The sequence below is a fragment of the Pelophylax lessonae genome, assembly GCF_965119305.1.
Source record: "Pelophylax lessonae genome assembly, chromosome: 2".
Classification (NCBI taxonomy): domain Eukaryota; kingdom Metazoa; phylum Chordata; class Amphibia; order Anura; family Ranidae; genus Pelophylax; species Pelophylax lessonae.
In genome coordinates this window covers 413304406-413331358 of record NC_138769.1, presented here as the reverse complement: position 1 = coordinate 413331358, position 26953 = coordinate 413304406, and the positions used below count along the sequence as shown (strand labels likewise).

At 41.4% G+C, this 26953-nt stretch overlaps 1 protein-coding gene across 1 annotated transcript; it reads right to left on the bottom strand.

Moving 5' to 3' along the window:
• Positions 1-5782: 5782 nt before the first annotated feature.
• PCNP (PEST proteolytic signal containing nuclear protein) lies at positions 5783-19192 on the bottom strand. Its single transcript, XM_082245655.1, has 5 exons — positions 19123-19192; positions 11448-11668; positions 11287-11358; positions 7546-7601; positions 5783-6159 (listed from the first exon to the last, which is right to left on the bottom strand). Exons 1-5 carry the CDS (start codon positions 19163-19165, stop codon positions 6039-6041), a joined length of 513 nt encoding a protein of 170 aa, XP_082101781.1. The 5' UTR covers positions 19166-19192; the 3' UTR covers positions 5783-6038.
• Positions 19193-26953: the final 7761 nt, after the last annotated feature.

Below are 26953 nucleotides of genomic sequence, written 5' to 3'. Positions count from 1 at the left end.
CTTACTGGGCCTGTGTTCCAAGACCAGCGAGGCCAGTCTCCTGCCACTCCTGTGATCAGAAAGCAAGAGGAAGTGCTGACACTGTCACTAGAGGGCCTTGCCGCACGTGACCGCTCCAGACACCAAGAAAATGGCTGCTGCATTGATTGACTAGAATGGGAAACTCCAAAAAAAAAAAAGAACGTGGCCGCCGAGGCTGAATATAGCCATTCACAACAAAATGGTGGGGCCGTGCTGCAACCAGGACCCTGGGGTCCTTGTAGTCACCAAGGGGGAGCCCCCACAGGGACCCCCCCCCGTACAGCTATTGCCGCAGACACACCAAAAATGAGCCGCCGGCGCTCTCCTAATGCCCCCCAGCCCATCACCAAAAGGGACACCCCTCACCCAGAAACGCCCATGCACCCCAAAGGGGGACTAAGGTGGGAAGAGGGGGGGTAGGTGAGGGCGACCATTACAGTGGATCCCCACCAGCGTGGGGGGGGGGGGGGGAATCGAGGGAAGGAAGGGCACAGAATGTACCTACCAACCCGAAGATGGGCCCACATCCACACCAGCATTTCCCAGAGAAGAGAGGGGGCACACTACTCACCACACCTGGCAACCAGGCGGGCATCACTCCTAGCAGTCCACCGTGTCATCTTGGAATGGGGGTGCTTTGGCCAGAGGTACTTTGCGACTCTGGTCATGAACAGAGGTATGCGCCCTCCCGGGCTGTTTCACTCGCTGGCCAGCCCCCGTCCAGTGGGGCTATGTCACGGCCAACCTAATGTGGAGCGAATAATTTGGTCACGCTCGCAGGCTAGACTGGGAAGACCGTAAGGATCTAGAATATCCAGTGCGTCGCCCAGTCCGGCTGTTGATTGTAGTTCACACAGGAACAGAAAAAAATAAAGGAAGAAAAAAAAAATCCATTTAAAAAGGAATAAATGCCAGGAACGCAGATCCCAGCAGGGAGCCAGGTCCTTATTCCTGATTAGCAGAAAAACTGAAGTCCTATAGCAGGAAAAGAGGGTATACCCCCTGGGAGTGCCTCAGGGGTGTAGCCAAATTTGTTTCCGCTTAGTCCTACTCCTTAAGAGAGCAGCATAAGCCCAAGGAGACATGGATCTGTGTCCGTCGATGAACGAAAGAAAAATCCATTTTTTTTTAACCACTTAAGCCCCGGGCCTGTTTTTCACACTCTGTGTTTACAAGTTAAAATCATTTTTTTTGCTAGAAAACTACTTAGAACCCCCAAACATTATATCATTATATATATATATATATATTTTTTAGCAGAGACCCTAGAGAATAAAATGGATATTATTGCAATATTTTTTTATCACACCGTATTTGCGCAGCAGTCTTCCAAATGCAATTTTTTGGGGAAAAAAAAAATCACTTTTTTAATTAAAAAATAAGAAACCAGTAAAGTTAGCCCAATTTTTTCCCATAATGTGAAAGATAATGTTACGCTGAGTAAATAGATACCCAACATGTCATGCTTCAAAATTGCTCAAGGAATGGCGACAAACTTTGGTACTTCTAAATCCCCATAGGCGACACTTTAAAAATTTCTACAGGTTGCCATCTTAGTTACTAGGGCTCAAATTATTGCTTTCGCTCTAACGATCGCGGCGATACCTCACATGTGTGGTTTGAACACTGTTTACATATGTGGGCGGGGTTTCCGTATGCGTTTGCTTCTGAGCGCGAGCTAATGGGGATAGGGCACTTTAATTTTTTTTTCTTTTACTATTTATTTTATTATTTAAAAAAAAAAAATGATAATTTTTATTCCTATTACAAGGAATGTAAACATTCCTTGTAATAGAAATAGGCACGACAGGACCTCTTTTTTTGTGAGATCTGGGGTCAAAAAGTCCTCAGACCTCACAAGTACACTAAAAGATGAAAAAAAAAAAAAAAAAGGGACCTTTAAACTGGTTTCTAGGCAACGACGTTTGCCGTCGCTCCAGTCCTCCAAGACCATAGAGTAAGATGGCCTTCACTCGACACCCTGTCTGTGAGGATCCGGGACCGGATCGTTTTCCCCGCTGCCGGTGGGTCCGTACCAAGACGCGGCAGGAGGGGGTGGGGCACCTCTTCCACCACCCTGGAAGGGTGATCCCATGGTGAATCCGCTGCTGGGACCACCTTTATCGGAAAGCCGACCACCCGCCGTTTAAAAAAATGCCAGGGTTATGGCAGCTATCTGCTGCCATAACACCGATATTTAGGTTGAGCCCCGGTTCACACTTATGCGAGTGCGGGGTTCGCATGTAATGTCGGAGCGCACTGCTCCTTCATTACATGCGATCGGCTATGCGGTGCTAGTTTAGCCATACACTTTGTATGGCTAAATTCGCACCCGCAGCAAACTCGCACAGGAGGACCCTTTTTGGCAGCCGCATCAGGATCGGATCGCACAGCGGTTCACACTTGTGCGATCCGATCCTGTGCGAACTGCAAGATCGCACTGCGATATGCGATCAAACTGGGGGTGTCGTTAAGATTACATTGACACCCCCAGCGTATCGCATATGGCAGTGTTAACTGCCGGGGGTGCGTGTGCGATGCGGGAACAGGCTGCGGATTCGCAGCCTTCCCGCATCGCATAAGTGTGAACCGGACCTTAAACGGCCGACGTAAATAGTCGTTGGGTGGTCGTTAAGTGGTCTTATGTAATATTCTAATTTTCTGAGATACTGAATTTTGGGTTTTTATTAGCTATAAGCCATAATCATCAAAATTAAAATAAATAAATGTTTGAAATATATCACTCTGTGTGTAACGAATCTATATAAAACTTGAGTTTCACTTTTTGAATTGAAATTAAATAAATTAACTTTTTGATGATATTCTAATTTTATGACATGCACCTGTATATTTGCAGGAAAAAAAATGTGCAATTATTATTTTTTTCTTGCAAAGCAGTGTGACTGCAATCAGTGGATTGTGGGGACAATGCCAGGCTCCTGTAGACTCTTCCTCCAATTCTAGGTCCATACTGAGGTACAAAACTTTCAGTTAGAACGCTGGAGAAGAGGTCTATGGGGTGGTGTTCACCACACTTGTTTTCCACTGAGAACTTCCATCTGCCATGGATGTTTGCCCTTGGATGCATCTAACTGCGCCCAGGCTCAGATATCTGTCCCGCTTGGTGCGTGGATACATGGAACAGTGATGGCTGCTGTAAGCTTGTCATTACTTTTTATATGCTGAGTGGTTGCCAGTGCCACCATTCACACGTACCTGTCATCCCAGCCTCAATAATCCACTGATTTGTGCAGCTGGAATCTGGTGTATGCAGCTAATTGCCCATCTGAAGGAGGTATAACTTTTCTAGCCAGAGAAGACCTACTTTCTCAAGCAGAGGTCATCCACCCAAAAATCCAACGTATCTGATTTGGCATTTCAAAGACAGATCCTTTTAAAGGAGAGCTACAAAACAGAAAACCATGTACTCATTAAGTGTATTCTCATACTTTTGAATTTTTGTCATGGTAGGAAAAATTATTGTCTACTAATCTAGTCTTCACAGTGGACTTTCTTCAGATGGGTCTGGACAGAGGCTTTAAGATGACTACTTCATGTTAGTGTGTCAAGTTTTGCTCATCACCAGCGGATCTGGAGACGACTATTGCCAGTTCCCCACCTAGCTTCATAATTTATTACCTATCAGACCCACCTTACATTTTCTTTGGGTGCTATCCGGCCTTTTTTGTTTGTCTACTCAAACCCTTGTAATTATAACAATTACACTACAAACCTTCATAGCAGCCTTTCCTCTTTCCAATGTTACCTCTTGAAGACAAGGAAAAGATCAGGCCTTTCGCATTGCTATAATTGTCAACGTCATCTAGTGGTTTTAATGCAGTATTTTCCTGATTCGTTAAAAGATAACTTAACATAAATAGTTAACATAAAAGAAAAAAAACATTGGTTTGCAGGTAAAGAAAAAATGATTGTGCTTTTTCTATTTTTTGTTGCAGGAGCCTGTAAACCATTGCACCAGATCGCTGGTGCCATGCAGGTCTTGTGCAGATCTGTCAGTGTATCTGTGTGCCCGTATGGGTAAGCAGATACACTGACCGGAAGAATCAATGAACTACAACTGCGCTCCACAGCTCTGTGGTAGTTCATTGAGAACTACAAGCCGACAGCCGCAAAGGATGTTAGGGCTTGTAGTTCATTCAGACGGCCACACTGATTTCAAAAAGTGACACCTAGTACTTGGAACTTCTCCCCGTACTGCTGTCACAGGGAGAGAGGGGATTGGGTAGGGGCTGCAGCATTGGGAACATGTTACACCCTAAAAACGAGGTGGAACATGCAACATGTTCCTAAAGGTGAACTTATCCTTTAAATTCTTTTAAATATCCTTTAAAGAATTATCCTTTAAAGAATAACATTCAACCAGGAGATAGAAACACTCCCCATAATGTGCAATTCCCTAACACCAACCAAATTTCAAATTTTTTTTTTCTCTGAGCACATTGGGGGAGATTGCGGCTTATTTCTTCTGATTCCAAAGCAAAGAATAGAGGATCAGTTGTCTCCCGGACAGTAAGGCACAGATGCAAATACAAAAAACAACACAGTTCTAATCCTCAACCACTGTACAATGTTCCTGTGTCTTGGAAAGCTTTTCCATCACTTCCTGATCTGACCAGGGAACTCACAAAACCTGACAGAGCTGACAGGATCCAACCATTCACTACTTCAACCAAAACCAAATTAACTTTGGGTTGAACTTTTTACGTTCTCGGGCCACATCCAGCCCTTTGGTTCGCATGAGATCAATCAGAAATTGAATAAAAATAAGTATACAACATGCACACAACACAACTGCAATGCTTTTATTTTGAAGGGGACTTACATTTTTTTCCCCCCAATTTACGTAAGTATGCGTGTGCCTATGCATATTCACAGTAACATGTTGAAGATCAGGCCTATATGAGATGGCGGTGGCCAAATTTTGATTCCCCCCAGGCCATGTGACACAGCTCCATGGCTCAGAGTGTAGAATCCATGGATACAGGCTGGCCAGTCGACAAGATGGTGGTGGCTATACATCCACCCTCATTTGTCCTCTGGTCACCAAGATGGTGTCGGTCACACTTTCTCCCTTTTCAAACAGCTTTGGGCATGTTGCTGCCCCTCGAATGGCTGGGGTGGACAACAAGGATAGGATGCAGTTGAGGGCATGTGGGATGGTGGTGCCAGGTCCCTCTCTCCACCTCACAAAGGAAAAGAGTGAGCCTATACCCCACACTAGTTGGCCTTAACATCTGCCTTGCTGCAGAGGTGACATCACACACCAGGGGATTGTATAACAGTAGAAGGAATATATAAATATACAGTACTCATGGGGTTCCCATAGACATGCTGCTCTACTGACTGTGTGTATGTTTGGTCTAAGGAGGTTTTAGCTTACCACAAGGTTGGTTCCCTATATAGGTTTGTATGTTAGATTTGTTTTAAGGTCGATATCATGTCAAGTTATGTTCACTCATTGACCTGCGATATTTATTTGAGCAGAATTAAGTTCAGCTTACTGGACTGGTCCTCCATAACAGTCCCAGTTTCTCATGTGGCCCCTTGGCAAAATGAATAGTCCATCCCTGCACTAGACAAATAAAAAAAAAAAGAAGAAGAAAGCAGAATTTCTCATTTATACCATGATTTTAAATTTTTAATTTTTGAAACATTTTTATATTGATAACAATTCCCGATGATGTACAAAACAGGAAGAGTATGTCCCACTAAAGGCAAGATACAAAACATATATACACACTTCTCAGGACAAAACAGCAAGCGTATTTATTCCCATTGAAAAATGAAAAAACTATAGACAACAAAACATCTGAAAACTGGATACAAATTAAATATCCATAGATACTTTTACAAATGTATTCCAGTATTGAAAAAAAAAAGGGGGGGAAAAAAAACCCACTTGATCCAACTGTAAAGATTTCCATCCCTAAAAAAAAGGAAGATTCTGAATGCGATAACACAATATTCTAAGGCTTTTACACAAATATACAAATATTTCAGTTATCTTTAACATGATCTAATCGTGATTTTATATTCCGTTCCCATAATTTCTGGGTATCTGTAAATCCATGCTTTCCTTTGTTGAATGAATTTGGCCCTGCTGATGTCGGTGTGTCCCTAAAAAGAGTTTGCCAAATGAACACGTTAGCAGGATAGGCAGTGGAGGAGATTTCACAAAATATTATACTACAAAGCTCATGTTTTTTTTTTTCCTACCTTAATGACATTAAATAAAAAGCCATTCCACATTAAAAAAAAAAAAAAAAATTATATTATATTATATTATAATATATTATATATATATATTTTATGATATAATGTATATCATGCTTACAGAAAACAGACACTAATAACACTGGCTTCCTCATCGACATAGCAATGTAAAAACGAACTGGTCAAGAATTTTCCTGTATTTTAACATCTGAATATGACTGTGTCTACCATGCAAATGAATATAAGCAGTCATATTCAGATGTTAAAATACAGGAAAATTCTTGACCGGTTCGTTTTTATGTTTGCTATGTCGATGAGGAAGCCAGTGTTATTAGTGTCTGTCTTCTATAAGTATGATATACAGTATATTACAGAGATCTGCTGTGCTTTTCTCAGCAGAACGTTTGGAAGCAAGAAGTTTAAGGGCATGGATCACAAAGAATGCCAATAACATATATTTTATTCTTCTGGGACTGCAATCATGATAAAAAAAAAATAAAAAAAAGTGTTAGAAATGAATACGTTTAGAGATCATGAACAGAAGTGGGATATTTTGGATTTCGTCTTTGCAAGTGACAAAAAATGCACTGGTCTTGCTGATATGAATAATCACACAAACAATGAAAATCAAGAAGTCAACTTACACAGTGGAGTGTTCCCTGACTGTCTATCTCAACAACTTCTAATATTGCAGATTGCAGTGTCACAACATTTCCAATATAGAAATCTGATCAGATGACGTCTAAGCTGTTTTGACCAAATTGTTGCAAGCGAAATCTTTCATTAAACTACTTCCCACCCCCCCCCCCCCCCCCCACAGTACATTTACGCCACCCAGCCTGTTCCAGGTCAGGGGCGCGCATGCGCATGCTCCCTGCTTATTCACGCTGTCTCTGGCTACAGTGGAATTTTGTCAACAGGTCCCGGTCAATGATTTATGAGACTTGCTGACCAGCTGTAGCCAATCACCACACAGAGTTCTGTGTTTACATACAAACAGGGCTCTGTAAACAAGAAAAAAAAAAAAAAAGCAGGGAGAACTTCCGACTCACATCACCAGGTAACTGCTCCCACCAAAAAAAAAATGCCAAATGTGCCTTTCGGGTGGAGCTCTGCTTTAATGTAGCACAGGGCTGAATAGCAAAAAATGCTCCTGTTATGAAGGGGGTAAAACCTTCTGGAGGTCAAGTAGTTAAAAAAAAAAAAGTCCATCAGGAAACATGAAAACTGTCCAACACTGTGCTGTCAGTGAAAGATGGTACTGTAAATCTGACCAACAGTTAATTTTACCTTCCAATATTTTTCATCCGCATCTTTGCCTCTGGTGGCATCTCTTCAGGCTCACTCTGAAATTCAGAAAAAAAAATAAGGAACAGCACCAGCCCGAAACAAAACTTCATAGCTAACAATTTTGTAATACACAAATCCAAGAGTCATATAAACACTTTTAGAAAACTGGTGTTTTGGAATCACATCAACAATATTTAGTATCTTATGAGGAACACAACATGTCAATGAAGTAGATTATTATATCCAGACAATGCTCCCCTACACATCATCAGCATCATTGCAACACTTCTCTCACCAAAACCAAGCAAGAAAAATGTTTTATTTTAAAACTAACTTCCTGTGTGTTAGGACACGCTATATATATATATATATACAGTGCCTTGAAAAAGTATTTCTACCCCTTGAAATTTCCACGTTTTGTCATGTTACAACCAAAAACTTAAATGTGTTTTAGTATTAGACAATTGGTCTAGCAGACCAAATACAGCGCTTGCTAGTATTAAATCTAAAACAACAATCTGGTGAATATAAAGTGCAATAGTGTTGGATAAAATTTATAAATCACACAAATATTAATATAGATCAAATATGAATATGTAAATAAACTAGATAAAAATTAAATTCCTGTGAATAAAAAGTGCTTCGATCTTGAAAAAATAAATGGTATTTTTAGAATAAAAACAGTGATTAGTGATAATTTAAAACAAAAAGTGTCCTTGAAAAGAGTGATTGTTCAAAGTTCATACAAAAGTGCTCGTGCCCAGGCTTGATAAATATAATCTTGGCTGTTTCTTATCCCAAGTGGGTAATTTAGCTGGGTCACTTACCAAATGAAGTGGGTACTGAATGCCATACGGCATCAGCACCAATCAGGCTTAGTAAGCCCCCTGGGCTCAATGGATCTCCTCGAGATGTTGTCCCATGGGCTGGCAACGGTCCCTCAGGCTCCCGTAGTGTACGATCCAATTAAATATGGGGGAGCTTAGCTTAGCTTGGAACGCATAGCGTGGGTACATTACGTTGGTTGGAGCGCAAGCCGGAAGCTAGTTCCGAGAGGACGTGCAGCCCGCACCGCTGACCACCAATGTTAATGTCTGCAAGTCATTTTTAACGCTGAGAACCCTCTAAAAAGATAAATAAATTGCCTTAATCTAAAATACTGCACTATCTGGAGCATTCTTTCCCCCCCCATATTGAATTGGATCGTACACTACTGGAGCCTGAGGGACCGTGGCCAGCCCATGGGACAACATCTGGAGGAGATCCATTGAGCCCAGGGGGCTTACAAAGCCTGATTGGTGCTGGTGCCGTATGGCATTCAGTACCCACTTCATTTGGTAAGTGACCCAGCTAAATTACCCACTTGGGATAAGAAACAGCCGAGATTATATTTATCAAGCCTGGGCACGAGCACTTTTGTATGAACTTTGGACAATCACTCTTTTCAAGGACACTTTTTTTTTTAAATTATCACTAATCACTGTTTTTATTCTAAAAATACCATTTATTTTTTCAAGATCGATGCACTTTTTATTCACAGGAATTGAATTTTTATTTAGTTTATTTATATATTCATATTTGATCTATATTAATATTTGTGTAATTTATAAATTTTATCCAACACTATTGCACTTTATATTCACCAGATTGTTGTTTTAGATTTAATATTAGCAAGTGCTGTATTTGGTCTGCTAGACCAATTGTCTAATACTATCTCATTATTTTCTACAGCAGCTGCTACCTCACATATATATTTATTTATTAGAAATCATTATTAGATTGCACATTATACCACACTCACCCTTTTTCCAGTGGCGCGTGGAAATATACTAGTATATTTTTCTATAACATTAAATGTGTTTTATTGGGATTTTATGTGATAGACCAACACAAAGTGCCACATAATTGTGAAGTGGAAGGAAAATGAAAAATAGTTTTCAATTTTTTTTTACAAATATCTGAAAAGTGTGGCGTGCATTTGTATTCAGCCCCATTTACTCTGATACCACTAACTAAAATCTAGTGGAACCAACTGCCTTCAGAAGTCATCTAATTAGTAAATGGAGTCCACCTGCGTGTAATTTAATCTAAATATAAATACAGCTGTTCTGTGAAGCCCTCAGAGGTTTGTTAGAGAACCGTAGTGAACAAACAGCATCATGAAGGCCAAGGAACACACCACACAGGACAAGGATAAAGTTGTAGAAAAGGTAAAAGCAGGATTAGGTTATAAAAAATATCCCAAGCTTTGAACATCTCACAGAGCCCTATTCAATCCATCATCCGAAAATGGAAAGAGTATGGCACAACTGCAAACCTACCAAGACATGGCCGTCCACCTAAAATGACAGCCTGGGTAAGGAGAGCATTAATCAGAGAAGCAGCCAAGAGACTCATGACAGGAGCTGCAGAGATCCACAGCTCAGGTTGGAGAATCTGTCCACAGGACAACTATTAGTTGTGTACCCAACAAATCTGGCCTTTATGGAAGAGTGGCAAGAAGAAAGCCATTGTTGAAGGAAAGCCATAAGATGTCCCCTTTACAGTTTGTGAGAAGCCATGTGGGGGACACAGCAAACATGTGGAAGAAGGTGAGAACACCTTCACCAAATTGAAAATCGCTGTTCAGATGAAACCAACATTTGCCTAAAAGCAAAACGCTATGTGTGGTGGAAAACTAAACCTGCACATCACCCTGAGCACACCATCCATGGGGAAACATGGTGGCGGCAGCATCATGTTGTGGGGATGGTCTTCTTCAGCAGGGACAGGGAAGCTGGTTGGAGCCAAAAAACAGGGAAATCTTAGAAGAAAACCTGTTAAGAGTCTGCAAAAGACTTGAGACTGGGCAGAGGTTCACCTTCCAGCAGGACAATGACCCTAAACATACAGCCAGAGCTACAATGGAATGGTTTAGATCAAAGCATATTCATGTGTTAGAATGACCCATTCAAAGTCCAGATCTAGACCCAATTGAGATTCTGTGGCAAGACTTGAAAACTGCTGTTCATAGAAGCTGAGATAGCATACACAGGAGAACATGTAGAGCATTTGCATCACTTTGTAAAAAAATTTGCCTGGACCATTTATTACACATAGTTGGTTAGAACTTCTCTATTGGAGCTGTATATGAATGCCCTCCATATGTTAATTTGAAGAAGTTATTTTCCTGCTTAGGCGGGTCTAAGACATGCACTAATGCTGCCAGCATTTTAAGGAGTGCTGGATACTTTGTGTATCAACACCCCTTTAAAGGCAGCCTAAAGCAAGTCCTGAAGAAAGCACTATTAAATAAATGGCAATGAAAAAAAAAAAAAAAAAGACTTTACTAATGAAATGAGAAAACACCAGAAAAGATAAAAGCATCTATGATCTAAGCCAGGACACCAAGAACCCTTTGCTTGTAGTGTGGGGGTACTGCCCACAGTGGAGAAGCAAGAAAAGCTTCTTAGTTCCCAGACTTCTAGGGGCATGACTAATACTCAATAGGTAGGCATTATTGTCCTGAAATTAATAATAGGATCACATGACTATTATATACATTGGTAAGCGAGGGAATATAAAAACATTTTTCTAGCTTGGGACAGGTTGTGAACTGGAAGTGAACAGCACTTCTCATTTACTACATAAACTTTCACTTTGCTAAGTGAACAGTAACTATTCCTTTAACTAATCACCCCTCCACTGTTTTACTCTGTGTTCATTAGATATTAAAGGAAAATGTCAGATAGATTTACTTACATCGTCTTCATTAAATACTGCTGCTACAGAGATCTTTTTTGGAACAGCGGCAGGAGTTACATCCTTGGGTTTCTAAATTAACAAAAGAAAATGATTAAGTCTGTTTATAACCGAACACTTCTAATCAATTGTGATGGAGCAATGTTTCATGTCCTACGTACAGAAGCACCAAGCTTGATTGATATGGATGGTGACTTTTTTCCAATCTGACCTCCTACGGCAAATCCAACCTTGGAGACTTTAGGTGGACAGGGTTGCGTGCTGGACTCATCAGAAGATGTATCTGCTGACCTTTTTTCGGCACTTCGACTCGAGCTTTCCCCTCCATTGCTGGAAGAAACAGTCTTAGTGTTCACTTCATTTTCTGCCTCTTCTTCTGGTCCTGGTAAAGTTGAAACAACTTACCAAGATGAGCATTTGGTTACTGGGCTGAATGATGGGAACAGCAACCACAAAAGATACCAAAATGCACCTTAGTATTTGTGTAGGCAAGAAACCCACACCAACATATTTACAGGGTAAAAAGGAAAAAAAAAAACCTTTATCAAGACAGTATATAAAAATGAAATTCGAAAACTGCAATCTAATAATACTGCATATAAAAAAGTATATTTATATACCTACAGGCTGGCTGATTCACTTCACTGTTTTCTAGATTGGTGTAGTTGTATGAATACACACATTCAAACAGAAAAGACTGCATTTGATCTGCTTTGCCTGCGATTCATGGATCTCAATACAGGCCTGGATCTAGGGGGTGCTGAATGGGCTGTGTACCCCCCAGATTTTAGTTATCTCCACCCCCCCCCAGGGTCTCAGAATGCAGTAATCCAATGAGCTGCTCTGATGTGGCCAATTAATGCAAGGGGAACTCACTCTGACGGGAAGAGTTGATGTAAGGGGAACTCACTCTGACGGGAAGAGTTGATGTAAGGTGAACTCATTCTGACGGGAAGAGTTGATGTAAGGTGAACTCACTCTGACGGGAAGAGTTGATGTAAGGTGAACTCACTCTGACGGGAAGAGTTGATGTAAGGTGAACTCACTCTGACGGGAAGAGTTGATGTAAGGTGAACTCACTCTGACGGGAAGAGTTGATGTAAGGTGAACTCACTCTGACGGGAAGAGTTGATGTAAGGTGAACTCACTCTGACGGGAAGAGTTGATGTAAGGGGAACTCACTCTGACGGGAAGAGTTGATGTAAGGGGAACTCACTCTGACGGGAAGAGTTGATGTAAGGGGAACTCACTCTGACAGGAAGAGTTGATGTAAGGGGAACTCACTCTGACGGGAAGAGTTGATGTAAGGGGAACTCACTCTGACGGGAAGAGTTGATGTAAGGTGAACTCACTCTGACGGGAAGAGTTGATGTAAGGGGAACTCACTCTGACGGGAAGAGTTGATGTAAGGGGAACTCACTCTGACGGGAAGAGTTGATGTAAGGTGAACTCACTCTGACGGGAAGAGTTGATGTAAGGGGAACTCACTCTGACGGGAAGAGTTGATGTAAGGTGAACTCACTCTGACGGGAAGAGTTGATGTAAGGGGAACTCACTCTGACGGGAAGAGTTGATGTAAGGTGAACTCACTCTGACGGGAAGAGTTGATGTAAGGGGGCACTTTTATGGAGAGAGTTGATGTAAGGGGAACTCACTCTGATGGGCACAGTTGATTTAGGGGGGCACGTGATGTAAGGGGACACTCTGATGGAAACAGTTGATGTATGGGGTACTCTTGAGAGAAGAGTTGATGTAAAGGGGCACGTGATGTAAGGGGGTACTTTGATGGGGACAGCTGATATAAGGGGGAACTCTGATGCAGGCCAAGGTGTAAAGGGAGACTGAGGACCCTAAAGTAAAATGGGATTCTGGTAGGGACGTATAGGGGGTACAGGTTATTTTTATTTGTCCTAGTCTAAAGAAAGCCTAATACATACTAGTTGTTCCCATTTCACTCCTGCATTGCCTCTGCACTATCAGTCAGACATTACTTTCTGGTGGTGACTCATGATACAGAAGTGCCAAGTGAACAAGGGAATACTGGTTCCCTGAATCTGTGACAGACTGTCAATGACTCACACACAGGGTTAATATGCCCCCTCAGATCAGACAGGCTAAATCCAGTCCTGTCTCAATGGGACCTGCTGCGCCTAAAGAAGCACAAAGCAGGTCCAATGCAGCCTCACGATCATCATCCACACTGTACCACTGAAAGTAAGACCTCGTTTAGATTTGCAGTTGGGATGGGAGCAAAAAATGAGTGGTTGAGCCGTATTAATTATAAAAGGCACTACAAGCACAACATGCAAGCTGCACAAATTTAAGCACTCACAAAATGCTATATTGTGAATGCAGCTCAAGACTGGACAAGCGGTGTATGGCAACCAATCTGCTTCTAGCTTTCGTTTACAAAGTTTAAAGAATAACCCAAAAGGCAACCAATCTGCTTCTAGCTTTCGTTTACAAAGTTTAAAGAATAACCCAAAATACAAAAGGAGCTCTAATTCTGTAATAGTGAAAAAGTCACTCCCATTCCGATCTATTCTGCAGACAACAAATAGCTATTTCTTCAGAGCAGAAACGGGTAGGAATCTGCAACAAAGTTTGTTAAAAACCCTTTTAAAGTACATTGATCACCCAGCGGGGATTGTTTTTTGTTTCTCAACAAAAGTGGGGTTATATAGTTACATATGTAACTATGTAACCCCACTTTTGTTGAGAAACAAAAAACAATCCCCGCTGGGTGATCAATGTACTTTAAAAGGGTTTTTAACAAACTTTGTTGCAGATTCCTACCCGTTTCTGCTCTGAAGAAATAGCTATTTGTTGTCTGCAGAATAGATCGGAATGGGAGTGACTTTTTCACTATTACAGAATTAGAGCTCCTTTTGTAACATGTTCCTTTGGAACATTCCCCTGTGACAATGTGCAGGGGTCGCTCTCCCCCACACCCGCTGTCAAAATTTAAAAACAATGCTGTTGTGCAGGACTCGGCCTGCACAGTCGCCTCATTCACTCGCAGAGTTCTGTGAATGAATGAACCAAGTCCCATCTGCCACTGTGGCAGGCCGCTGGTAGTTCTAAATTAACTGGTGGCACTGGTGAGTGCCCTTGTAATTAATTGATTCATCCTATACTACATGGGCAGACAGCTGTACTGAGTGTTCGCAGGAGCCTGGCATTCACTGATAACGGGTGTAATGCTTTGAAGGCTGCAGTGTAAAAATAAATAAATGCACTTTTTTACCTGGAAAATGATGTGCATTTATTTTATATATATATATATATATATATATATATATATATATATATATATATATATTTTTTTTTTTGTAACTCTGGTTACTTTTATCCGGTCTTTGGGGCATAATTCCCCTTTACTGTAAGCTGTAGTGGGGCATAGTTCCTGCCACTAAACCAAACAATGGTGCATTGTTCCTCCTACAGATACCAATGATGGGACACTATTCCTTCCGCTGACACCAATGAAGGGGCACTATTCTTCCCACTGACATCAATGACGGGGGCACTATTCCTCCCGCTGACATCAATGACGGGGCACTATTCCTCCCACTGACATCAATGGCGGGACACTATTCCTCCCACTAACATCAATGGCGGGACACTATTCCTCCCGCTGACATCAATGACGGGATACTATTCCTCCCACTAACATCAATGGAGGGGCACTATTCCTCCCACTGACATCAATGACGGGGGCACTATTCCTCCCGCTGACATCAATGACGGGGCACTATTCCTCCCACTGACATCAATGGCGGGACACTATTCCTCCCACTAACATCAATGGCGGGATACTATTCCTCCCGCTGACATCAATGGCGGGACACTATTCCTCCCGCTGACATCAATGGCGGGACACTATTCCTCCCGTTGACATCAATGAAGGGGCACTTTTTCTCCCACTGACATCAATGATGGGACACTATTCCTCCTGTTGACATCAATGCCGGGGCACTTTTTCTCCCACTGACATCAATGGCGGGACACTATTCCTCCCGTTGACATCAATGCCGGGGCACTTTTTCTCCCACTGACATCAATGATGGGGGCACTATTCGTCCCACTGACATCAATGACGGGGCACTATTCCTCCCACTGACATCAATGATGGGACACTATTCCTCCCGTTGACATCAATGACGGGGCACTTTTTCTCCCACTGACATCAATGATGGGGGCACTATTCCTCCCACTGACACCAATGATGGGGGCACTATTCCTCCCACTGACATCAATGACGGGGGCACTATTCCTCCCGCTGACATCAATGACGGGGCACTATTCCTCCCGCTGACATCAATGATGGGGCACTATTCCTCCCGCTGACATCAATGACGGGGCACTATTCCTCCCGCTGACATCAATGACGGGGGCACTATTCCTCCCACTGACACCAATGACGGGGGCACTATTCCTCCCTCTGACACCAATGACGGGGGCACTATTCCTCCCTCTGACATCAATGACGGGGGCACTATTCCTCCCACTGACATCAATGGCGGGACACTATTCCTCCCACTGACATCAATGGCGGGACACTATTCCTCCGACTAACATCAATGGCGGGACACTATTCCTCCCGTTGACATCAATGAAGGGGCACTTTTTCTCCCACTGACATCAATGATGGGACACTATTCCTCCCGTTGACATCAATGCCGGGGCACTTTTTCTCCCACTGACATCAATGATGGGGGCACTATTCCTCCCGCTGACATCAATGACGGGGCACTATTCCTCCCACTGACATCAATGATGGGACACTATTCCTCCCGTTGATGGGACACTAGTCCTCCCGTTGACATCAATGACGGGGCACTTTTTCTCCCACTGACATCAATGATGGGGGCACTATTCCTCCCACTGACACCAATGCTGGGGGCACTATTCCTCCCGCTGACATCAATGACGGGGCACTATTCCTCCCACTGACATCAATGACGGGGCACTATTCCTCCCACTGACACCAATGATGGGGGGCACTATTCCTCCCGCTGACATCAATGACGGGGCACTATTCCTCCCGCTGACATCAATGACGGGGCACTATTCCTCCCACTGACATCAATGACGGGGCACTATTCCTCCCACTGACACCAATGATGGGGGGCACTATTCCTCCCGCTGACATCAATGACGGGGCACTATTCCTCCCGCTGACATCAATGACGGGGCACTATTCCTCCCGCTGACATCAATGACGGGGCACTATTCCTCCCGCTGACATCAATGACGGGGCACTATTCCTCCCACTGACACCAATGACGGGGGCACTATTCCTCCCTCTCACACCAATGACGGGGGCACTATTCCTCCCTCTGACATCAATGACGGGGGCACTATTCCTCCCTCTGACATCAATGACGGGGGCACTATTCCTCCCTCTGACACCAATGACGGGGCACTATTCCTCCCACTGACAACAATGACGGGGGCACTATTCCTCCCTCTGACATCAATGACGGGGGCACTATTCCTCCCGCTGACATTAATGACGGGGCACTATTCCTCCCGCTGACATTAATGACGGGGCACTATTCCTCCCGCTGACATCAATGACGGGGCACTATTCCTCCCACAGACACCAATGATGGGGGCACTATTCCTCCCACTGACACCAATGATGGGGGCACTATTCCTCCCACTGACACCAATGATGGGGGCACTATTCCTCCCACTGACACCAATGAGGGGGGCACTATTCCTCCCTCTGACATCAATGACGAGGGCACTATTCCTCCCGCTGACATCAATGACGGGGCACTATTCCTCCCACTGACATCAATGATGGGGGCACTATTCCTCCCACTGACACCAATGATTGGGGCACTATTCCTCCCACTGACACCAATGATTGGGGCACTATTCCTCCCGCTGACATCAATGACGGGGGCACTATTCCTCCCGCTGACATCAATGACGGGGGCACTATTCCTCCCGCTGACATGAATGATGGGGGCACAATTCCTCCCACTGACACCAATGATTGGGGCACTATTCCTCCCACTGACACCAATGACGGGGGGCACTATTCCTCCCTCTGACATCAATGACGGGGGCACTATTCCTCCTGCTGACATCAATGACGGGGCACTATTCCTCCCAATGACACCAATGATGGGGAACTATTCCTCCCACTGACACCAATGATGGGGGGCACTATTCCTCCCGCTGACATCAATGACGGGGGCATTATTCCTCCCACTGACATCAATGATGGGACACTATTACTCCCACTGACACCAATGATGGGGGGCACTATTCCTCCCGCTGACATCAAGGATGGGACACTATTCCTCCTTCTGACATTAATGACGGGGCACTATTCCTCCCGCTGACATCAATGACGGGGGCAATATTCTATTCCTCCCACTAATACCAAAGATGGGGCACAGTTTACTCCCACTGACACCAATGATGGGGGCACTATTCCTCCCACTAATACCAGAGATGGGGCACAGTTTACTCCCACTGACATCAATGACGGGGTGCTATTCCTCCCACTAATACAAGATGGGGCACAGTTTACTCCCACTGACACCAATAATGGGGGCACTATTCCTCCCGCTGACACCAATCATAGGAGACTATTCCTCCCGCTGACACCGATCATAGGACACTATTCCTCCCGCTGACACCGATCATAGGACACTATGCCTCCCACTGACATCAATGACGGGGCGCTATTCCTCCCACTAATACCAAAGATGGGGCGCAGTTTACTCCCACTGACACCAATGATGGGGGCACTATTCCTCCCACTGACACCAATCATAGGACACTATTCCTCCCACTGACACCAATGATGGAGGTGCTATTACCAAAGATGGGGCATTGTTTACTCCCACTGACATTAGGCCATTTTCTACTCTTGCTGGCTGCAGTCCGGCTCCCTAAAGTCTGAAGCACAGCAAATTGACCCTTTTTGAAGACAGTTTGGAGACCCCTGCCCTAGACATAAACAAGCATCTGACCTGTGCAGTGCAGACACAGCTCCACTGCATGGGAAAACAATTTTACCCGGAGTTCAGCTTTAACCCTTCAGCTTTAATATCTTACCAAAGCCGAAAGCGTTGTTGCAAGGGGTGCCTAAAATCTGATTTGGATCCTAATGCAGATTTCTGGAGCCAATCACAGAAGCAGAAAACCATATTGGGTGGAGGGGGTGCAGAACACCTCCAGGTAGCCATATTGCATTATACAGAAAACATTACAGAGCTGCAGATTGAAAAGGAAAGGTGATTTTTAATAACTTTTGATTACAATATGACTTGTGTTGCAATTGTATACACTATATTCGTTTTTCTTTACACAAAAAACGAAGCGAATAAGCTAAAGTTAGAAGCAATCAGATTGGTTGCCATGCACAGCTGCCTCAGTTTAGGTAAATCCCCCCCCCCCCCCCCCCCCAGTGCCTGGGCTCTCCCATTACAAGAAGGCAATAGTACAAATGATAACATGTGGCACACACTCTGAATACATACAGGGCAGCAGAGGGGAGGAGCCTCGGCCCAGAACACCCAACCACATTTCATTGTATCAGTGCAATAGGTAAAGGAATACATCTGCTCATTACTGGGCTACCAATACAATAGAACAATGATCTCCACAGACTGCGAAGCAGCAGCTGTACGTGCCTTCCCATCATACAACACACTCAGCGTCATCTGCAATGGACTAAACGCTGCAACCATTAGTATTCCTATAGAACACATAGCAATGTCCAGTCACACCCCGCTCAGCACTGCACACCGAGCTCCGTCTGTGTGCACAGCAGGCTCTGTATATCAAATCACACACGATTCATATCACCTCCTACGTTCCCCTTCATATCCGCCATCTTCTGGGCAGCCATGACGTCACTGCTCCCAAACGACCAGTCCCCCCGCCCTCCCAAGTATCATAGAGAAACGTCCTGCTGGTACAGATCTTCCACCGCCTATACTCACAACCTGTGCACGCTCTATTGTCAGGTCGGGGAGTTTCCGCTTTGATAAAGCTTTATTTAAACCTGAGGTCAAATGTTGGGTAGTATAGCTCAGTATTGGTATGGGAATTTCGGAAGTGTGACACAGTAGCTGGGGACATTTCTGTATATAGTGATTATGTGCATGTATTATTAGAGCTAGGACTAAGAATATGATAAAGTATATATATAGATATCTATCTATATATATATCTATATATCTATATATATATATATATATATATATATATATTTTTAAGATATATATATATATATATATATATATATATATATATATATATACACACACACTGAACAAAATTATAAACGCAACACTTGCTTTTGCCCCCATTTTTCAAAGATCTTAAGCCCCGTACACACGATCAGATTATCGAACGATCTGTTGTCCGTTTCCTGTGGCATGCTAGTCTGATGTGGAAAGTGAAGAGGTTTTTTTCATACGAATTTTCCCGTACGACAGAATTCTACTTCAGAAGTGATGTCATGTGTTGGATTGCTTTGTATGTGTTCTTTCATCTCTGAGCATGCCTAGTCTTGCTCTTAAGATTTTTTTCTGTCAAAATCTGTACTAATGAGACAAAAATCAGACGTTGTTTTGACAGACGATAAAAATTTTATAGCCTGCACATCAGGATTTTGTCAGCCGAAAAGTCGGAGTCGGCTGTCGAAAGCACCAAACTAACAATCCGAAAATCAACAGATCGGTCGTCAGATAAAATTTCCCTACAGATTTTCTTATCATGTGTACGGGCCTTAAGACTTTTTCTATGTACACAAAAGGCCTATTTCTCTCAAATATTGTTCACAAATCTGTCTAAATCTGTGTTAGTGAGCACTTTTCCTTTGCCGAGATAATCCATCCACCTCACAGGTGTGACATATCGAGATGCTAATTAGACAGCATGATTAATGCGCAGGTGTGCCTTATGCCTTGTACACACAATCAGATAATCGGACGATATATCGTTTACATTTTGTTACAATTCTGGAAACGCTTCCTAGTTGCATAGCTACGTATCGTATAGTGCAAAACAAAAACAATGGCAGTCACCCTTTTTCCGGGTTATTTTTGTGTTTCTGATCATGCGTGCTCTTTGTCTCGATTTTTAGCGAATGCATACTGTACTGATAAAAACAATTGTCGTTCGCTAGGCTATCATACGACAAACTTTTTCGTTTTTGTCCCTTCGGATTTTGTTGGATGAAATGTTGTGATCGGCTGTCAAAAACTGTGTACTAACGATCAGATTATCGTGCGATCAATTTGAAAGCAATTTTTTCGTACGATTATCTGATTGTGTGGTGTGTACAAGGCATTAGGCTTGCCACAATAAAAGACCACTCTAAAATGTGCAGTTTTACTGTATTGGGGGGGTCCGAAAACCAGTCAGTATCTGGTGTGACCACCATTTGCCTCACGCAGTGCAACACATCTCCTTCCCATAGAGTTGATCAGGTTGTTGATTGTGGCCTGTGGAAAGTTGGTCCACTGCTCTTCAATGGCTATTCGAAGTTGCTGGATATTGGCAGGACCTGGAACATGCTGTCGTAAATGCTGATCCAGAGCATCCCAAGCATGCTCAATGGGTGACATGTCCAATGAGTATGCTGGCCATGCAAGAACTGGGATGGAAAAAATATAAATGGAAATCGGCACAGCTGTATAACATAAATATCCTAAAATGACACGTGCATTACTGATTGAGTATAAATAAAGTGCATAAAAAATGCTAGTACAAGATGCAAAAAAATATATATGATGCACCAAAGTGCACAGTGCTAAATGATTGGTGACCCCAATATAAAATAAACTTCCGTACATGTGATCATATCAAGAAGTGATCAAATTATGCATATTTGCAAAAATTGTGCAATGTTGTGCTTCACTATAAATAAATAAGTAAATGTAAATATATAAATATGTTAGTCTACAACGAAATTAAATGTTAAATGACAATAAATTATCATCAATTCATGATACAAAGAACAAAAACAGAAACTTGTTCTTATAAATATAAAGTCAGATATAGTGATTCATAAAAAGTCCCAAGATAAAGTCCAAGTAAAGTGCAGCAGAAAAATTTGCAAAAAAGTGCAAACTGTGCTAATTTTTCAAAAATAAAGTGCAAAATTGTAACAGGGGTGGTTGTGCTGACTCTTCCATTTATATTCTTTTCCATTGAATTGCTGCAATTTGCAGTTAATTGACAGCAATTGTAAATTGTTTCTGATTAGCCTTAGACTTCCCTGGCGCTCGATCCAAACCATTTTTCTACTTAAAGAACTTGGATGTTTTCAGATTCCAGGAATTGTGTACAGATCCTTGCAACATGGGGCCATGCATTATCATGCTGCAACATGAGGTGATGGTGATGGATGAATGGCACAACAATGGGCCTCTGGATCTCATTGCGGTATTTCTGTGTATTCAAAATGCCATCAATAAAATGCACCTGTGTTTGTTGTCCATACCATACACCTGCCCATACCATAACCCCACCGCCAGCATAGGCCACTCGATTTACAACGTTTACATCAGCAAACCACTCACCCACACAATGCCATACACGCTGTCTGCCATCTGCTCTGTACAGTGAAAACTGGGATTCATCCATAAAGAGAACACCTCTCCAAAGTGCCAGACACCATCAAATGTGAGCATTTGCCCACTTAGGTCGGTTATGATGTCGAACTTCAGTCAAGTCGAGACCCTGATGAGGACGACAAGCATGCAGATGAGCTTCCCCGGGATAGTTTCTGACAGATTGTGCAGAAATTCTTTGGTTTGATTGTTGCAGCAGCTGTCCAGGTAGCTGGTCTCAGGCGATCTTGGAGGTGAAGATGCTGGATGTGGAGGTCCTGGGCTGGTATGGTTACATGTGGTCTGCGGTTGCGAGGCCAGTTGGATGTACTGCCAAAATTCTCTGAAACGCCTTTGAGAACAGTTTGTGGTAGAGAAATGAACATTCAATTCAGAGGAAGCAGCTCTGGGGGACATTGCTGCAGTCAGCATACCAATTGCACGCTCCCTCAAAACTTGCGACATCTGTGATATTGTGCTGTGTGATAAAACTGCACATTTTAGATTGGCCTTTTATGGTGGCCAGCCTAAGGCACACCTGTGCAATAATCATGCTGTCTAATCAGCATCTTGATATGCCACACCTGTGAGGTGAATGGATTATCTCGGCAAAGGAGAAGTGCTCACTAACACAGATTTGTGAACAATATTTGAGAGAAAAAGGCCTTTCGTGTACAAAGAAAAAGTCCTAGATCTTTGAGTTCAGCTCATAAAAAATGGGCGCAAAAACAAAAGTGTTGCGTTTGTAATATTATTCAGTGTAGTTGGAACTGTTTAGACCAAGGTCTAAAAATAGATCCAGGATCTAAAACTATTTATGTACGGATCTAAAAAATACCTCAAACAGTTGAAACCAGGATCTAAAAATAGATCTGACAGTTGAGATAAGGATCTAAAAATTGATCAAACTGTTTACACCAGGATCTAAAAATAGATCCAGGATCTAAAAATAGATTGAACTGTTCAGAAAAGGGCTAAAAATAGATCAATTTGTGTAGACCAAGATCTAAAAATAAATTTAAATGTTGAGAACAGAATGTAAAAATAGATCAAACGGTTTACACCAAGGTCTAAAAATAGATTCAGGATCTAAAAATAGATCAAACTGTTTAGACCAAGATCTGAAAATAGATCCAAGATCTGAAGATAGATCGAACTGTTTAGACCAAGGTCTAAAATCAGGTCCATGATCTAAAAATAGATTGAATTGTTTAGACCAGGATTTAAAAATAGATCAAACTGTTTAGACCAAGGTCTAAAAATAGAACAATGATCTAAAAATAGATCGAACTGTTTAGAACAAGATCTAAGAATAGATCCATGATCTAAAAATAGATTAAACTGTTTAGCCCAAGATCTAAAAATAAATTGAACTGTTACATCAGGATCTAAAAATAGATCAAAATGTTGAGAAAAGGATCTAAAAATAGATTGAACTGTTCAGACTAAGATCTAAAAATAAATCCAGGATTTGAAAATAGATTGAACTGTTTAGACCGGGATGTAAAAATAGACCCAGCATCTAAAAATAGATCAAACTGTTTAGACTAGGATCTAAAAATAGATCCAGGATCTAAATAGATCAAACTGTTTAGATCAGTAGTTTCCAAACTGCGGCCCGAGGGCCGGATGTGGCACTTTGCTTGCCTTTATCCAGCCCTTGAGACACTATTCTGCCAATTGACTTCAACAACAAGGCGCCATTTCTCCCATGGACACCAACAATGAGGCACCATTTCTCCCACTAACGCCAACAATGGGGCACCATTTCTCCCACTGACACCAACAATGGGGTACTATTCTTCCCCCTATACCAAATGTGGTGTACTTCCACTATTGCCAAGAAAATATCTACTCCTGCTGGACACTGTCTGGCCCCCCTAACGTCTGAAGGACAAAAAAATGGCCCTTTATTTAAAAAGTTTGGAGACTCCTGGTTTAGATCAAGGTCTAATAGATCAAGGATCTAAAATAGATTGAACTGTGCAGACCAAGATATAAAAACAGACTGAAATGTTGAGAACAGGATCTAAAAACAGATCAAACTGTTTAGATCAAGGTCTAAAAATAGATCCAGGATCTAAAGATAGATTAAACTGTTTAGGCCAAGCTCTAAAAATAGATCCAGGATCTAAAAATAGATTGAGTTGTTTAGACCAAGATCTAAAAAAAGATCAAAATGTTGAGAACAGGATCTAAAAATAGATCGAACAGCTTAGACCAAGGTCTAAAAATAAATCCAAGATCTTTAAATAGATCAAACTGTTTAGACCAGGATTTAAAAATAGATCCAGGATCTAAAGATGGATAGAACTGTTTAGACCAAGACCTAAAAATAGACCCAGGATCTATAAAAAGATCAAACGGTTTAGATCAGGATCTAAAGATAGATTGAACTGTTTAGACTAAGGTCTAAAAATAGGTCCAGTATCTATAAATAGATCGAACTGTTTAGACCAGGATCTAAAAATAGATCCAGGATCTCGAAATAGATTGAATTGTTTGGACCAAGATCTAAAAATAGATCAAAATGTTGAGAACAGGATGTAAAAATAGATCAAACTGTTTACACTGTGCAATAATCATGCTGTCTAATCAGCATCTTGATATGCCACACCTGTAAGGTGGATGGATTATCTCAGCAAAGGAGAAGTGCTCACTAAAAGATTTGTGAACAATATTTGAGAGAAAAAGGCCTTTTGTGTACAAAGAAAAAGTCTTAGCTCTTTGAGTTCAGCTCATAAAAAATGGGGGCAAAAACAAAAGTATTGTGTTTGTAATATTATTCAGTGTAGTTGGAACTGTTTAGACCAAGGTCTAAAAATAGATCCAGGATCTAAATCTATTTAGGCAAGGATCTAAAAAATACATCAAACAGTTGAAACCAGGATCTAAAAATAGATCTGACAAATGAGATTAGGATCTGAAAATTGATCAAACTGTTTACACCGGTATCTAAAAATAGATTGGAATGTAAAGAATAGGATGTAAAAATAGATGGGACTGTTCAGGGCAAGATTTAAAAATATATTCAAAATCAATTCAAAAATAGATTGAACTGTTTAGACCAGGATCTAAAAAAACATCCAGGATCTAAAAATGGATCAATATGTTTAGATCAAGATCTAAAAATAGATCCAGGATCTAAAAATAGATTGAACTGTTCAGAAAAGGGCTAAAAATAGATCGATTTGTGTAGACCAAGATCTAAAAATAAATCAAAATGTTGAGAACAGGATGTAAAAATAGATCAAACTGTTTACACCAAGGTCTAAAAATTGATTCAGGATCTAAAAATAGATCAAACTGTTTAGACCAAGATCTGAAAATAGATCCAAGATCTGAAGATAGATCGAACTGTTTAGACCAAGGTCTAAAATCAGGTCCATGATCTAAAAATAGATTGAATTGTTTAGACCAGGATTTAAAAATAGATCAAACTGTTTAGATCAAGGTCTAAAAATAGAACAAGGATCTAAAAATAGATCGAACTGTTTAGAAGAAGATCTAAGAATAGATCCATGATCTAAAAATAGATTAAACTGTTTAGCCCAAGATCTAAAAATAAATTGAACTGTTACATCAGGATCTAAAAATAGATCAAAATGTTGAGACAAGGATCTAAAAATAGATTGAACTGTTCAGACCAAGATCTAAAAATAAATCCAGGATTTAAAAATAGATTGAACTGTTTAGAACGGGATGTATAAATTGACCCAGGATCTAAAAATAGATCAAACTGTTTAGACTAGGATCTAAAAATAGACCCAGGATCTAAAAATAGATCAAACTGTTTAGACCAAGATCTAAAAATAGCATGAACTGTTTTGATAAAGCACTAAAAAGAGATCCACAATCAAAAATTATATTGAACTGTTTAGACCAGGATCTAAAAATAGATTAAACTGTTTAGACCAAGGTCCAAAAACAAATCCAAGATCTAAAAATAGTGTGAGCAGTTTATACTAAGGTCTAAAAATAGACCCAGGATCTAAAAACTAAGCAAACTTTTTAAGTCAGGTTTTAAAAATACATCAAAGAGTTGAAACCAGGATCTAAAAATGTACCCAACAGTTAAGATCAGGATCTAAAAATAGATTCAAGATCTAAAAATAGATTGAACTGTTTGGACCAGGATCTAAAAATAGATCAAACTGTGTAGACCAAGATCTAAAAATAGTTCCAGGATCTAAAAATAGATCCAGCTGTTTAGCCCAGGATCTAAAAATAAATTAAACTGTTTAGACCAAGGTCTAAAAACAAATCCAAGATCTAAAAATAGTGTGAGCTGTTTATACTAAGATCTACAAATAGATCCAAGATCTAAAAATTAATTGAAGTGTTGAGAATAGGATCTAAAAATAGATCGAACTGTTTACACCAAAGTCTAAAAATAGAAATAATAATAAATATATATAATAATAATAAAACAGTGCTTGCCTACGTAAACTTGTGTGTATATATATATATATATATATATATCAAAATCAGTAAAGTGTTCATGTGCAAAAATATGGTATATGCATGACATCAATAAAGTGCTAAATTATTCCAACGAATATGAGTTCTGAAAGTGTCCACAAAAGTGTATGAAAGTGCTTGAAGATATAAAAGTGCCGGAGTGCTTAAAACGAATCAAATGGTGCAGGGTGCTTCACTCCCCTCCTGTGCCCCCACTCACCAGAAATAATGGACCCTCAGCTGTTTCAGTCTGGGGTCAATAAGGCTTAGGACTGGTGAGGTAAACGCCAATACTCCTGCTTGATACTGCCACACTGCCGTTGTGCACCAACTAGCATAGGGTCCTTAGGACTCAAATGAGATAAATAGCTGACATAGTGAAGTCAGTTAACATTTTTATTTATTTTTTTGCGCATAATAAAAAAAACGACTTACAAAGACAAATTCCGCTTGTAGGAGAGTACAACTCTTCCGGGAACACCGTCTAGCGTGCGTTCCACGGAGGACAGGAAGTGATATAGACGGCGTTCCCGGAAGAGTTCTACTCTCCTACAAGTGGAATTTGTACTTATCTCTTGTAAATAGTTTTTATTATGCGCAATAAACTTTTTTTA

Bases quoted from the DNA above. Each gene is read 5' to 3' on its own strand.
- PCNP (XM_082245655.1), bottom strand. From the start codon at position 19,165: ATGGCTGCCCAGAAGATGGCGGATATGAAGGGGAACGTAGGAG. The intron at 11,669-19,122 runs GTGATATGAATC...CAACTTTACCAG, and splicing joins TATGAAGGGGAACGTAGGAG to GACCAGAAGAAGAGGCAGAA. The intron at 11,359-11,447 runs GTACGTAGGACA...TTGTTAATTTAG, and splicing joins CAATCAAGCTTGGTGCTTCT to AAACCCAAGGATGTAACTCC.